At 55.3% G+C, this 13,427-nt stretch overlaps 1 protein-coding gene across 1 annotated transcript; it reads left to right on the forward strand.

The window, feature by feature from the left end:
- Nucleotides 1–748: 748 nt before the first annotated feature.
- On the forward strand, nucleotides 749–8,861 carry LOC127347246 (uncharacterized). Its single transcript, XM_051373456.2, has 6 exons — nucleotides 749–981; nucleotides 1,086–1,143; nucleotides 1,288–1,407; nucleotides 2,167–2,264; nucleotides 2,356–4,451; nucleotides 8,459–8,861. Exons 1-6 carry the CDS (start codon nucleotides 749–751, stop codon nucleotides 8,521–8,523), a joined length of 2,670 nt encoding a protein of 889 aa, XP_051229416.2. The 3' UTR covers nucleotides 8,524–8,861.
- The last annotated feature ends 4,566 nt before the right edge of the window (nucleotides 8,862–13,427 follow it).

The following is a 13,427-nucleotide window of genomic DNA, read 5'->3' on the forward strand; positions in this document are numbered from 1 at the left end:
ACAGCTTTGCCGAGGTAAAGAGCAGTCGCTACATGCTTCTGGCCGGGCCTGGCCTGGCGGCCTGTCACCCTAAGTCTCATCTTGGATGGTGCAGGGGGCTAGAAGTGTGATGTGATGTCAGTCTCTTTTTTCCTCTCTCATCTTTTATGAATGCTTAAATAGCAGGGTGCTGGACCGAAAATCCCCAACGGAACCCGGGTACGGGCGAGGATGAAAAACACCCAATCAAGTTGCACCACATGTCAAACGCCATACGTATTTCCATCAAGTATTTGTCCCGTATTTTCAACGTGTCTGACAACCCAGATTTACATTAACTCCTCCCAACTTGCCTTCGTCTCCATCTCTTCCTCCTCCCTATCTCCGTTCCCCACGAAAATCTCCAGGCCGGCAGCGCCTCCTTCAAGCACGAGAGCTCCATCAGCGAATCCCACTAGATCTCATCCTCCTCAATGCTTGGGAACCCGTGGTCGCCGGCATCCTCCTCGCTGGCCCTCGGCAGGCGACATCCTTGCGCGGGAAAGGGAGCCCCCACCAGGTCACCACGGGTTCCCAAGCGAGGTCGTCGGCGTCCTCCTCACATGAGGAGTCCCAGGAGCACTGGGGGATGGACCAAAAGGCGCGTCGGCGGGGAAACGCGTCGACCTCGACGACATGTGAGCATGGGACGGCGGGGAAACCGGTGACTACGACGGCCGCGCGCGACGCAGCATTCCTGGTGATGTTCATCGGGGTAAGCTGGTGGGCGATGCTCGAGGCCGCCGCCGACGTTGACCCGGCCACGCTCGTCGTCGCGCTCCGGTCGTCCAAGGACAGCAGCGCTAAGGGCGTCGTCGATGCATACGGCGCGGCGCCGGTGGCTACGACGGCGGCGCGCGACACAGCTGGTGGATGGGCTCGACCCCGAGCTCACTGGCACGCGCGACCTCGACCTCGAGCGCGGGTGGCGGAGGCCTTCGACGGAGCGCAGCGGCCGTCAAGGTGAGCCGCAACTCCTCGACCACTGAGGAAGCAGCCCGATCTAGGATTCAGTTTCTCTCTCGTTCTGAATCTCGCTTGATCCACAAAATGCGGTTTCGCTGCAGTTTGTTGAATTTGGGGATTATTTTGTTAGATGAGGTTGCAGATCTTAAATTGATCCAGGTTGTGGTTGCTTCTTGTTGCGTTCTTAAATCCTTTCCGTTTGATCTCGTGTACTTGAATTCGTCTATTTTTTCTGGATAGTTCTGAAATAGCAGTGCAGTGTAATGAACGATTTGTCACAGAGTCTTTTTTTTTTGGATGGAGAGAGATAAGGTGAGCGAGGTGAGCGAAAAGGGCGACGGTGATGGCGATCTGCGCGACCCCGTCGCTGCGACGCGCGGGCCGGGCTCCGCCTCGTTGCCGGCCGGGCCGCCGGAGCTGCCGGTGCCCCCTTGCGGTCGGTCCCCTCTCCAGGGGGTGGGGAGGAACCGGCGAGGTTACGGGCGCGGGGAGTGACCTCGACGGGGACGAGCTCTCCTCCTCCTCGGATGGGTCCGACGGCGGCGCATCCGAGGCGAGTCGGGCGGCGCCGCGCCGGCCTTGTGTACCCTGGAGGCTTTCGTGCGACGGGCGGTGGAGCGGGGGCTCCACGACGGCGACGAAGCGCTCGGCGTTTGCCGGGGAGGCGGAGTTCAGTACGGTGGCTCGCGCCGCCGCCGCGGTTTCGGCGGCTCGGCGACGCGACGGTTCGGCGAGGTCCTCGGCGGGGGTCCTCCTCCCTTGGTCTGGCGCAGTTGACGAGGGTTCCGACGCCGGTGGAGCAGCCGGTCTTGGTCGCTGGTTCGCCGACGGGGAGTCGGGCCTTGGAGAGTCGGGCCTCGCCGAGATCCTCGCCGGCGATCTCGCCGGAGGAGGGGGAGCCCGGGATTTTTGAATCCAGGAGCGGGCTGGTGGGGGACAGGTGGGACCTGCGCCAACAGCCGTTGACCGAGGATGACGTGGACTCCACTCCCTCTGGGCTGGAGGGTGGGCTACTTCTTCCTTTGGGCCTGGAACAGGTCGGGCCCAGCCCGCCAGGAGGAGACGGGGTCGGCCTCTTGCGGTCTGGCCCACTTGCCACCACAGGCCGGCCCGATGGCCCAGGCGCGCCCACCAGGTTTAAGTGGCTTTGGCTGCCTAAGGGCTGCATCGAGCCATCTCTAGGGTTCCCTGCTAGGTCCTCCGAAGTGCGGCGCCGCCTCTCTGACCCCTTTGCTCCGCGCCATCGCCTTCTCCGCCGCTCCCCTGATCCAGCGCCGCTGGTCCGCTCCTTCGCGGCGGCGGTCATGGCGGGTGGCTTCGACGACGGGCGCAAGAGGAGATTTGATGAGGGCGCCGGGCGCTGCTTGCCAGGAGGCCGCGGCGCGCGGGCCGGGGACGCCAAGACGGCGGCGGGGGAGGTCGGCATGATGGAGGCGGAGGAGGCGGCGGTGGAAGCTGGCAAGAGGGAGGAGAAGGAGGTGGGCGGCAGGATGGTGGAGGACGTGGTGCTGGTGGCGGTCGCCAAGACGGGGGTGGAGGTGGCTGGTATGCGGGCGGTGGCGGAGCTGGTGGGCGGGCTGATGGTGGAAGTGGCTGGTCGGAAGGCTCGGGCGGCGGGCGCCAGGAAGGAGGTGGCTACCGCTACCTCGAGGGCCCTGGCCCTGGTCGCCAGGACGGCTGGCAGGAGGGTACCGGCGGTCAAGACCGTGGCCGGGGCGACTTCGGCTCCTTCGGGGCTCCGCCGCCTTGGTGGGAGGAGCAGCGACGGAGGGAGGATGCCCTGGCCAACCGCCGTCCAGACGGCAACTCCGGCAGGGGTGCTGGGCAGCCGCGGCAGGGCGAGCGGGGTAATTCCCGTGGGCAGCATCAGCAACAGAAGCTCAAGGGGAAGAAGCAGGCGGGTGGCGCATCAGGGGATGGCCTGCCACCGGCCAAGGACAAAGCCAAGCATGCGGCCCCGGCGGCGGGCGAGTGCTTCAAGTGTGGGCGTGAGGGGCACTTCCAATCAGAGTGCACTTTCGACCCTCTCTGCGTCGTGTGCTCTGGGGAGGGGCACACGTCCGCGAACTGTCCGTCAAGGGGTAAAGGGATGCGGCTGGAGACCATGGGGCATGCTATCACCGGCGGCGGCTTCTACAACATCGACGTAGAGCCGCTTAAGGGGGGTAAGGGCAGTGGTGAGGTCTTTGCAGCGGTCATCAAGTTCGCCGCGGCACCGCTCTCTGAAGAGCAACTTTCTGATGAGCTGAAACACTTGGTCGATGAGCTGTGGGACTGGCAGGTCCGCAAGATCTCCGACTCCGAGTTCTCAGTGGTCTTCCCCACCCGTCAGATCCGGAAGCGCAGCACTGGAAGTGGGAAGCTGCACCTCCCCTTGAGCAAGACAGACACGGAGATCCGGGAGGCCTTCCTGGCTCCGAGGCCGAGCCTCATCCTCCCCTCCACTTGGGTCCGCCTCACAGGGGTGCCGGAGGATCTGATGGTGCGGGAGCGCCTCATGGCGGCATTTACCATGATCGGCAGGCCTATCGACGTTGATGAGCTCTCCATCAAGAAAAGCGAGCATGAGCCTATCCGCATGCGCTTCCACTGCCGCTATCCGGAGCGGATCAAAGGCTCTGTGCAAATCTTCGTCAATGGCGAAGGCTACACGGTGGGGGTGCAGGCTGAGGCACCACCGAGGGGGTCGGCCGGGGCGGGGACAGGGGGTCCACCGCCGCCTCCTGCTCGCAAGGATCGTGAGGATGACTCCGATGAGCTGTCCTCTGACAGCGAGTGGAACAAACACCGCCGCTCTCGCCGCGGTGGCAAGGAAAAGGGCAAGGGCGATGACCCGCCTTCTGCGGCCGGGGGTGCCTCGGGTCCTTCAGGTTCGAAATCTGTGGGAGCTTCACTGGGAGTGGCTCTCGTTCTGGACCAGTATGGTTCCAACCTCTCGGCCTCGGCGGAGGTGCTGCCTTCCCTCCCCCTCCTTGACGCCTCCAAGCTGATGCCCGGGGTCCAGAGCGACCACCTTGGCGCTTTTGAGGAGTCCCTGGAGTCTGGGGAGATGGAGTCCCACCTCACTGACCCTCTGGCCTCGTGGGTGGAAGACAGTCAGCAGGCGGAGGGGCCTCCGGCCAAGGTGGCTAGGCGCTCGCTGCCTTCCCCGCCGCCGGCCGTGGGTGCGGAGGGTGTGGAGTTGGTGGAGATGGAGACGGTGGAGGAGTCCGATGTGGAGGAGCAGGTGGAGGGCGGCGATCTGCGGGCGGAGGTGGCTGTGGTGACGCCTATCGCTCAAGGCCCGCGCTCAAAGGCCGTCTACTACAAGCGTGCCCAGGCGACCCCGGCCTCGGCGGTGCGGAAGAGCGCCAGGAACGCCTCCGTGGCTCCTGGTACCTCCGCTCTGGCGAGGGCGCAGCAGCTGATTGCCGAGAAGAACCTGGAGGGGAAGACGGCGCCCGCGTCGACGATCGGCAAGGAGAAAGGTAATGTTTTTTCTGTTCTTGACATCCTCTCTGACTCTCACCTCACCTCTGTTGTCACGGATAGCTGCATGATGTTCGTTCCTTCGGCAAGGGAGCCGGGGGAAGCGCTTTCCATTGTTCGGGCCAAAGAAAGGGTCCAAGCCGCCATGGCGGAGACTGCCCGCCGCTTGGCTAGGGAAGCCGAGACGGCGGCGGCGAACCAGGAGGTCGCGGGCTCTCCTACGGCCCAAGAGGTTGCCGACGAGGTGGACCCGGCCCTCCTCTCGCCATGTGTGCAGGGCGCCGGTCTGAGTGAGGCAGGGGCCTCCACGGCGCGCACGCCGGCCACCCGTGCCAAGTCGCGGCCTGCGGTGGCCGAGGGACAGTCCGCCGTGACGCGGTCTCGTCCTTTGCGGAAATGTGTTAAGGCCTCAGTCCGCGCTGTCTCCACGAGACAGTACAAGAGGCGCTCGTCCAAATGAGGGCCCTCTTCTATAACTTGCGTGGGTTTGGGGGACGAGGGCGTCGCACCCAATTACGTGACTATATGCAACAAGAGAGGATCGATATTCTTGGCCTCCAGGAAACGATTAGACAGGACTTCTCGGCGGCTGAGCTTCGGAGTCTTGAGCAGGGCGGCCAATTCAATTGGAATTGGGTGCCGGCCAATGGCCACTCAGGGGGGATGCTCCTAGGGTTCCGGGATGAGTGCTTCGAGGTAGGGGCCTGGAGGAAAGGTAGTTTCTTCATCAGCGCGGACATTTTCCATCGCTGCAAGAGACTTATCTGGACTTGTATCCTTGTCTACGGTCCAGCGGATCACTCCAGGACTAGGGAGTTCCTGGATGAGCTGGTGTCTGAGGTGGAAGCTTGCCACTACCCACTCATCATTGGGGGCGACTTCAACCTCATTCGGGGTGCTCATGATAAGAGCAATGACAACATTAATTGGCCTAGGGTGCGCCAGTTCAATGACGTTATCGCGAGCCTGGCCCTGCGAGAGATTAATAGGACAGGGGCTAGGTTTACTTGGACCAACAGACAGCTCTCTCCGGTTCGCTCTGTTCTGGATAGGGTGTTTGTCTCTCCGGCGTGGGAACAGGTCTTCCCGCTCTGCTCCCTTTTGGCTGTCACGAGGGTAGGCTCCGACCACAACCCCCTCCTCTTCGATGATGGGGAGCAAGGGGTCCGGAGACCGTCCAGGTTTATCTTCCAATCGTGGTGGCTAAGGGTGGCGGGGTTCGACGAGATGGTCAAAGGGAAGATTGACCACTGCATCCATGCGTTAGGGCCGCATCGCTGCAGCGTTGACCTCTGGCAATGCATTGCTAGATGCCTTAGACAGCATCTCCGGGGATGGGGCGCGAATCTAGGCAAGCTGCGCCGTCAGGCGAGGGATGACCTAATTTCTCAGATCCAAGAGTTGGATAAGACGGCAGACTCGAGTGGGCTCGATGATGATGGCTGGGCTCTTCGATACTTTCTCGAGGACCAAGTCGTCAACCTGGATGGGCTGGAGGAGGAGTACTGGCGCCAACGGAGTAGACTTCAGTGGACCCTAAAAGGGGATGCCTGCACTGCCTACTTCCACGCCTTTGCCAATGGGAGGCGGCGGAAGTGTATGATCCCCAGACTCATCACGGAGGAGGGGGAACTCACTTCCCAGGAAGACATGATGGGGCATGTCTATCAGTTCTACCACGGTCTGATGGGCACGGTAGGGGAGGAGAGGGTCTTCTCCCTGGCACCTAACCTTTGGCCGGTCACCCAGAGGATTGGCGCGGAAGAGAACAGGGCTCTTGAGCTCACCTTCACGGCGGAGGAGCTGGACGAGGTCCTGGCTGGTATGAAGCCCGATTCAGCCCCAGGCCCGGACGGCCTTCCTGTGCTCTTCTTTAGGCGGTTCTGGGGAACTCTTAGAGCGCCTATCCTTCAGATGCTCAACGACTTTGTCCTAGGGAGGATTGACGTCGCGCGCCTCAACTATGGAGTTATCTCCCTGATCCCCAAATCCCACGGCGCTGACAACATCAAGCAGTTTAGGCCTATCGCTCTGATCAATGTTATTTTTAAATTCTTCGCTAAAGCCTTTGCTACCCGTCTTGCTCCCATTGCTTCTAGAACCATTGACCGTAGCCAGACGGCTTTCATCAAGGGCCGGTGCCTGCACGAGGGAGTGCTGGCTCTTCATGAGATCGCTCATGATCTTAGGGTTAAGAATCTGCCGGGGCTCCTTCTCAAACTAGATTTTGAGAAAGCCTTCGATCGTGTCAGTTGGAGCTTCCTGAGGGAGGTGCTCCTCTGCAAGGGTTTTTCACCGATGATTGTTCACCGCCTACTTCAGTTGGTCTCGGGAGGACAAACTGCTGTCAATGTCAACGGCATCATCGGCGAATACTTCCGGAATGCTCGGGGAGTGCGTCAGGGGGACCCTCTTTTCCCGATTCTATTCGACTTTATGGTGGACTCTCTTGCTGCCATTATTGCCAGAGCTTGCGAATCAGGGCACCTCCAGGGGGTCGTGCCACACCTGATTCCTGGTGGTGTCACCCACCTCCAGTACGCCGACGATACCCTTATCCTGCTTGAACCTTCAGATGTTGGTGTGGCCAACCTTAAGTTCCTGCTACTGTGCTTTGAGAACATGTCGGGACTAAAGATCAACTTCGATAAGAGCGAGGTGGTCGTGACAGGGGTCACTGACCAAGAGCGCCAGAAGTTTGCGGATGCCCTGAACTGCAAGCTTGGGAGCTTGCCTTTCAAATACCTGGGCCTACCCGTTAGTGACAAACCCCTCTCTGTGGCGGACTGGAATTTCCTCACTGACAAGGTAGGTCACAGGGTCGAGCCTTGGCAAGGGCTTTTTCTCACCTCTGCGGGGAGACTCGAGCTAACCAACTCCTGCCTCTCCAGCTTGCCGTTGTTTGCTATGGGGCTATACCTGTTGCACGACGCTACTCATGGGACCATGGACAGACACCGATCCCGCTTCTTTTGGGAGGGGGCGGGCCACAAGCGCAAATACCATATGGTAAATTGGGCCACGGTGTGCAAGCCAAAGGCGTTCGGAGGATTGGGAATCCTTAACACTAAATTCATGAATATCGCGCTTATGCTCAAATGGATCTGGAAGATCTATCGTAACGAGGGGTCGTGGTGACTCGCTAAGGGCCAAATACAGGAGATCATGACTTGTTTTCTCCATTGTGCCGACTAAGGGCTCATGATTACGGAATGCCATTCAGAAGATCAAATGGTATTTCAAAATGGGAGCCAAGCACAAGGTCCGGAACGGGAAACGCACCTACTTTTGGCTTGACTGGTGGACGGGCACGGGGCCCCTGCGTCTGACCTTCCCCCGCCTCTTTGCTTGTTGCGATAACCACTTTGCCACTGTTGAAGGGGTGCGCGACAATGAAGGGTGGCACATCCGGTTTAGACGCTCCTTCGGTCTCGCGGAGACGGTGGAATGGGACAACCTTTGTAGGATCTTTGACCTAACCCCCATTCTTCCGGGCGAGGACGAGGTCCGCTGGTCGCTGGATCCTTCCGGAGATTACTCCACTAACTCCATGTACTGTAAACTTTCTCAGGGCGGGGCCATAACCCACTTCAAGGAGGTTTGGCGCACCAAGGTTCCGCCTAAGATACGGGTCTTTCTCTAGCAGCTGATTAGGGGTAGGCTGCCAGCTGGGGACCAGCTGGTCAAGAGGCGGGAGCCCTCTGATGGTAGCTGTGCCCTTTGCGGTGGCTGGGAGACTTGCGATCACATCTTCTTTGAATGCCATCTAGCGAGATTCATGTGGGCAGGAATTAGGGAACTTCTGCACTGCTCTTGGAACCCGACAGGGGTCGCGGATTTCATTGCCATTGTCAATGGCCTTACGGGTCGTCTCCGTAGGATAGCTTGGTTCACCTTTGCGGCCCAATCCTGGGCCCTCTGGAACATCCGCAATAAGCTAGCTATAGAGGGATCCTTGATCAACAACCCGTCTGATGCTATCTTCAAAATGTCTATCTACATGCAGACTTGGAGGGTTCTGGTCAGACCGAGGGACTTACCGCTACTGGACGCGGCACTGGACGAGGTTAGGAGGCTTCAGCGACGGCTTCGCGATGATGACGGAGGATGATCCGCACCTGTGCCCGCATCCTGCTCCCCTCCAGCACGTGGAGCTGTAGTGCTTTGTAGCCTTTTTCGTTTCAGTTTGGGCACTTGTGGATTAGGAGTTGCTATGTATAAGGCATCAGACTAGCTGTTCGGGTGTGAGTTTGTATCGCTACTGTTGTTGCTTCGTGTGCTTTATTTATAAAGCAGGGCCATGGGCCTTCCCTTTAAAAAATGAACGATTTGTGAAGCTACTATGGATTGTAATTGAAAATTATGAAGTATTTGATGGGAAACAATGCAGAGTTGTGGATTGTGGCTTACTGTTTGCGTGTAACGTTCTCATACTTGGATTGGTGGTTTACTTCTTGCATCTAATTAGCTAGCAGCAGCTTAGCAAGTGTTTTACGAACTCTGAATAATTAGAAGCAGCGCATATTCATTAATCTGTAGATTAGCAACAACTTTTTAGGTCTTTCATTTTCAGTTGGTCTTTGTTTGACTATTTAGAGTTATAATTAGTCTCTTAGTTAGACGTATTCTTAACTTCAGTCTGTCGAATGCTCGAATGCTCCTGTATGGAAAAATGATGTTATTCCATAATCTCTTGTTTTACATGTGTAGTATGCTAATTATGCTGTTGTTTTGCAAGTAATCCCTTTTACTAATCCAGCATGATAGTTGGATCTTCCATTTTCTCCTTCGCAAAGCTGAGAATCAATTCAACAACTCTCATATAGGATAAAAGAAAGGACATTGTACTTCTCTGACAAATTTTTCCTAGTATTAACTACTCTGACATCTGCCTTACAACTTGTCGTATTTCATCTCGTATTCAACTGGTATATAAAAGGTAAAGCAAATGAATTAATTAGCTGCTATATTAAATGTGAATCTAATAGCACACAATGATGCTCCTGATTTAGACCTCGCGTGTAGCTAGGTTCCAAACGTCCGGGTCGGGTGCTGGACACCATCTTCTAGCCAGGGGACAATCAGGGGTCACGGCTTCCCCAACATTCAGGAATTTTTGTAAGACCCTAGATTTCTTGTCTAAATAATTGTGTATCATCTTTTATGTCTATGTCGTGGATATGCTAAGTAGGTACACCGTGATAGGCCTTTAATTTCGGTAAGCTCGGGTGGCCCAAAGATAGTGGTGAGACCTATGATCCCACCGGGCGACCTAGTTGCCGGAAATCAGGAAAGGAGGGATCTGGTCCGGAGACAAGCTGTCGGATCAAGCCCATAATGAAGGTCGGTCAGATTCGTGACGTACACAACAAGGAATACCCTGCGCAGTTTATGCTTCATCGTATCCACTAGGATCTCTACCTTGTAACCATAGATCCGGAGCCTTTATAAGCCGGATCCTATGAGCCCTTGCGACAATATACAACAACACCTTTCATTATAATCGCGCATTGGTAGCCTTATAGTGAATTATAGCAGCACAGAGTGACGTGGGCATAACCCTTCAGTTCAGCCCGGCAAGTACCAAGGCGGGCAGCAGACCCATTGCTTCACGTTCGGGAAAACCACGAGCAATCAGCGAAGTACGGCACGCTTGGAGAGTCTGCCTGCATGGAATTAGCGTCCAAGATGCTAATTGCATGGGCAAAACAGCAATCAACCAATAACCATGATACTCCACGTGAAGAAGAAGAAAAAGAGATCAGCAACAGCATTTGCATCAGTTATCAGTCTACTCTGCAGTATATTTTGACTCCACCGCCTGGGACAGCCTCATCGCCATCACAAATACTCCGGCGCTACGAGTGACTCCGCGACATGGTGATCAAGCAAGAGCGGGCAACTAACTTGCACGTACGGACTTCACTACTTCGACGGATTTCACTACTCCTCGGACGAAGACGAGAAGACGGTGACGGTTAGCACACCCGAATACTCGGGGGCTGCCGACGACAACAGCAAAAATTCATCGGCATCTACAAGCAGAAGACCCGAGTCGAGCACCTCCTCAGATGAAGACCCCTTACTCCGATCGGGAGCGCCGGTTCGCTGGAATTACTCGGGGGCTCCTGGAATATCTTCGAGCTATTGCGGTTACTCCCATCGGGAGCGCTGGTTCGCTGGAATTCAAGAAGACATGAAGACTATTACTCCCATCGGGAGCGCCGGTTCGCTGGAACCAGAGAAGACATGAAGACTATTACTCCCATCGGGAGCGCCGGTTTGCTGGAACCAGAGAAGACATGAAGACTATTACTCCCATCGGGAGCGCCGGTTCGCTGGAACCAGAGAAGATATGAAGACTATTACTCCCATCGGGAGCGCCGGTTCGCTGGAACCAGAGAAGATATGAAGAATTGCAGTAATTCGGGACACCCGAACTGCATCGTCAGGAACCTTGTTCGTATATTACAACGAACCTCGGGGCTCATAGTCCTTTGAAGATTCGACTATGCTCACAGTCCCTTGAAGATTCGACTGTGCTCACGGTCCCTTGAAGATTTGACTGTGCTCACAGTCCCTTGAAGATTCGACTGGGCTCACAGTCCCTTGAAGATTCGACTGGGCTCACAGTCCCTTGAAGATTCGACTGGGCTCACAGTCCCCTGAAGATTATTACGAAGACCTTGCTCTTTTCCTTTGCTATAGATGCCTCAAAGAGTGCCGCAAATAACAAGGATCATGAAGCAACGAAGACCTTGCTCTCTTCCTTTGCTATAGATGCCTCAAAGAGTGCCGCAAATAGCAAGGATCATGAAGTAACGGGGACCTTGCTCTTTTCCTTTGCTATATATGCCTCAAAGAGTGCCGCAAATAGCAAGGATCGTGAAGCAACGAAGACCTTGCTCTTTCCTCTGCTCCAGATGCCTCTACGAGTGTCGTACAAAGCAAGAGTTTGGAAAATATAAACGCAACCCACGTTCGATATTTTACTTATGGAAATATCAAAGAGCAACGGGCTCATCGGCAGAATCATTGCACCCGAAATATTCAGGAGTGACTGTCGAAACTTACAATCGGTTGAAAGCAAAGTTGCGCATACAACAGGTTTAGCAAAACCTGCAACACGAGCTGATCACTCATAATGATTTGCTGACCAACTAGTATACATACATCTAACGGGCAATTAAGATTTGCTCCTTCAAAATTTGCCAACGGCATTAACACGGTAAAAGTACATATACATGTATCTACCGAACAAAAGGTCTCGACTACGCAATCCAAACACTTGGATGAAGTAGCCAAAATAACTATTTCGACTTGAGTTTATTCATGGTTGCAAGCATCTGTGTCCGGACTCGGGGGCTACTTCCATCGGGAGCACTGGACGCGCACCCGATAAAAATCATCGGCTCCTCCCGGGTATCATCCGAATTATCGGCTCCTCCTGGGCCATCATCCAAATCATCGGTTCCTCTAGGCCATCATCCCAATCATCGGCTCCTATGGGCCATCATCCCAATCATCGGCTCTTATGGGCCATCATCCCAATCATCGGCTCCTCTGGGCTATCATCCAAATCATCAACTCCTCTATCGATGACATCATCAGAGTCATCAGCATCATGTTCTCGGAACTCGAGGACGTGTACGATATTTGACTTAGCATTTTTTACACCCTATACATAACTATTTCATATTTATCTACAGGCTCGGGGGCTACTCCCATCGGGAGCGCTAGTCGCGCACCCGATAAAAAATATGGCAACCTCGCCAACAAAGAAAAAGACGTCGGCATCAACAATCAAGATCTTCGAGTAGTACAACTTGAGTCTATGCGTGGCTGCAAGCACCCGCCCATAGACTCGGGGGCTACTCCCATCGGGAGCGCTTCGCGCACCCGACAGAAAGCAACTTCGACTCTACATCAAGCACAAGATTCAACAGATGATCAAGACATTTGGTGAAGACAACTTGAGTCCCTGCCCGAAGCTTCACTTCGGCCAGACACTCGGGGGCTACTGACGTGGGCATAACCCTTCAGGTACTCGACATTGCCATACCCGGTGCAAACTACGAAGCTGGACCAGCACAAGGACTCGACGAGCTGGACCTGCACGCGCCTCAACTTGGACTACAAGAAAAGAAGACTCCAATATGAATCCTACTAGGACTCTTGTAAACCCTAGTTTGGCTGATATATAAAGCCAGGCAGGGGCACCCCATAGGGACACGCATAATCAGAAACATAATCATAGAGGCGACACGCCTAGAAACCGCAACCCGCGGATTAGAACTAGACTAGATCCAACAACTCCGCCTATGGCGGCCCCCTGTACTCATATTATTACATACTGGATTGCTAGCAGGATGTAGCGATCCTCCACCGTGGGGACGTGAACCTGGGTACGTCGTGTACCGTCTCGCTCCCGGAACTTCCGTCGTCGCCTTTCTCTAAAACCCAAGCCCCTCATGGTGGGCATTGCCGAGGAACCGCCTCGTCACAGAGGATTTCGCCGCCGTTGCGAGGTCTAAAACTGTGTAACTCGTGTGACCTTGACCCGGTGACCCCTCACCCTATGGCTCCTCCCTCTCTATCCCCTCCGTTTGGCTCCCCTCACCGAAGTACCATCGAATACGCAAGGACAGTCCATCTCTCAAACACATACACACTAGTTAAAATGCACCACATATGCTTATAGAAGATCCTATCATTTTCTTCGCAGTTCACAAACACGAGCTTGCAAAAGGTACAAAGAGAAGATCTTACAACCTTGTCTCCAAATTTGCAGTATAAATATGTGGATCTAGTTTTTTTTTTTGGTGATTGGCTCTCCATTCCTAAATAGGATAGAATTCGTATATAAAAATCCATCTTCTTAACTTCTGGTAATTAATATGTGCAGGATAATCATGGCTAAAAATAAGATGAAGACCATTGATCCTTTTTATAAGAAGAAAATCAGGCATGATGGA

This window comes from Lolium perenne, chromosome 4 (genome assembly GCF_019359855.2).
Source record: "Lolium perenne isolate Kyuss_39 chromosome 4, Kyuss_2.0, whole genome shotgun sequence".
Lineage (NCBI taxonomy): Eukaryota > Viridiplantae > Streptophyta > Magnoliopsida > Poales > Poaceae > Lolium > Lolium perenne.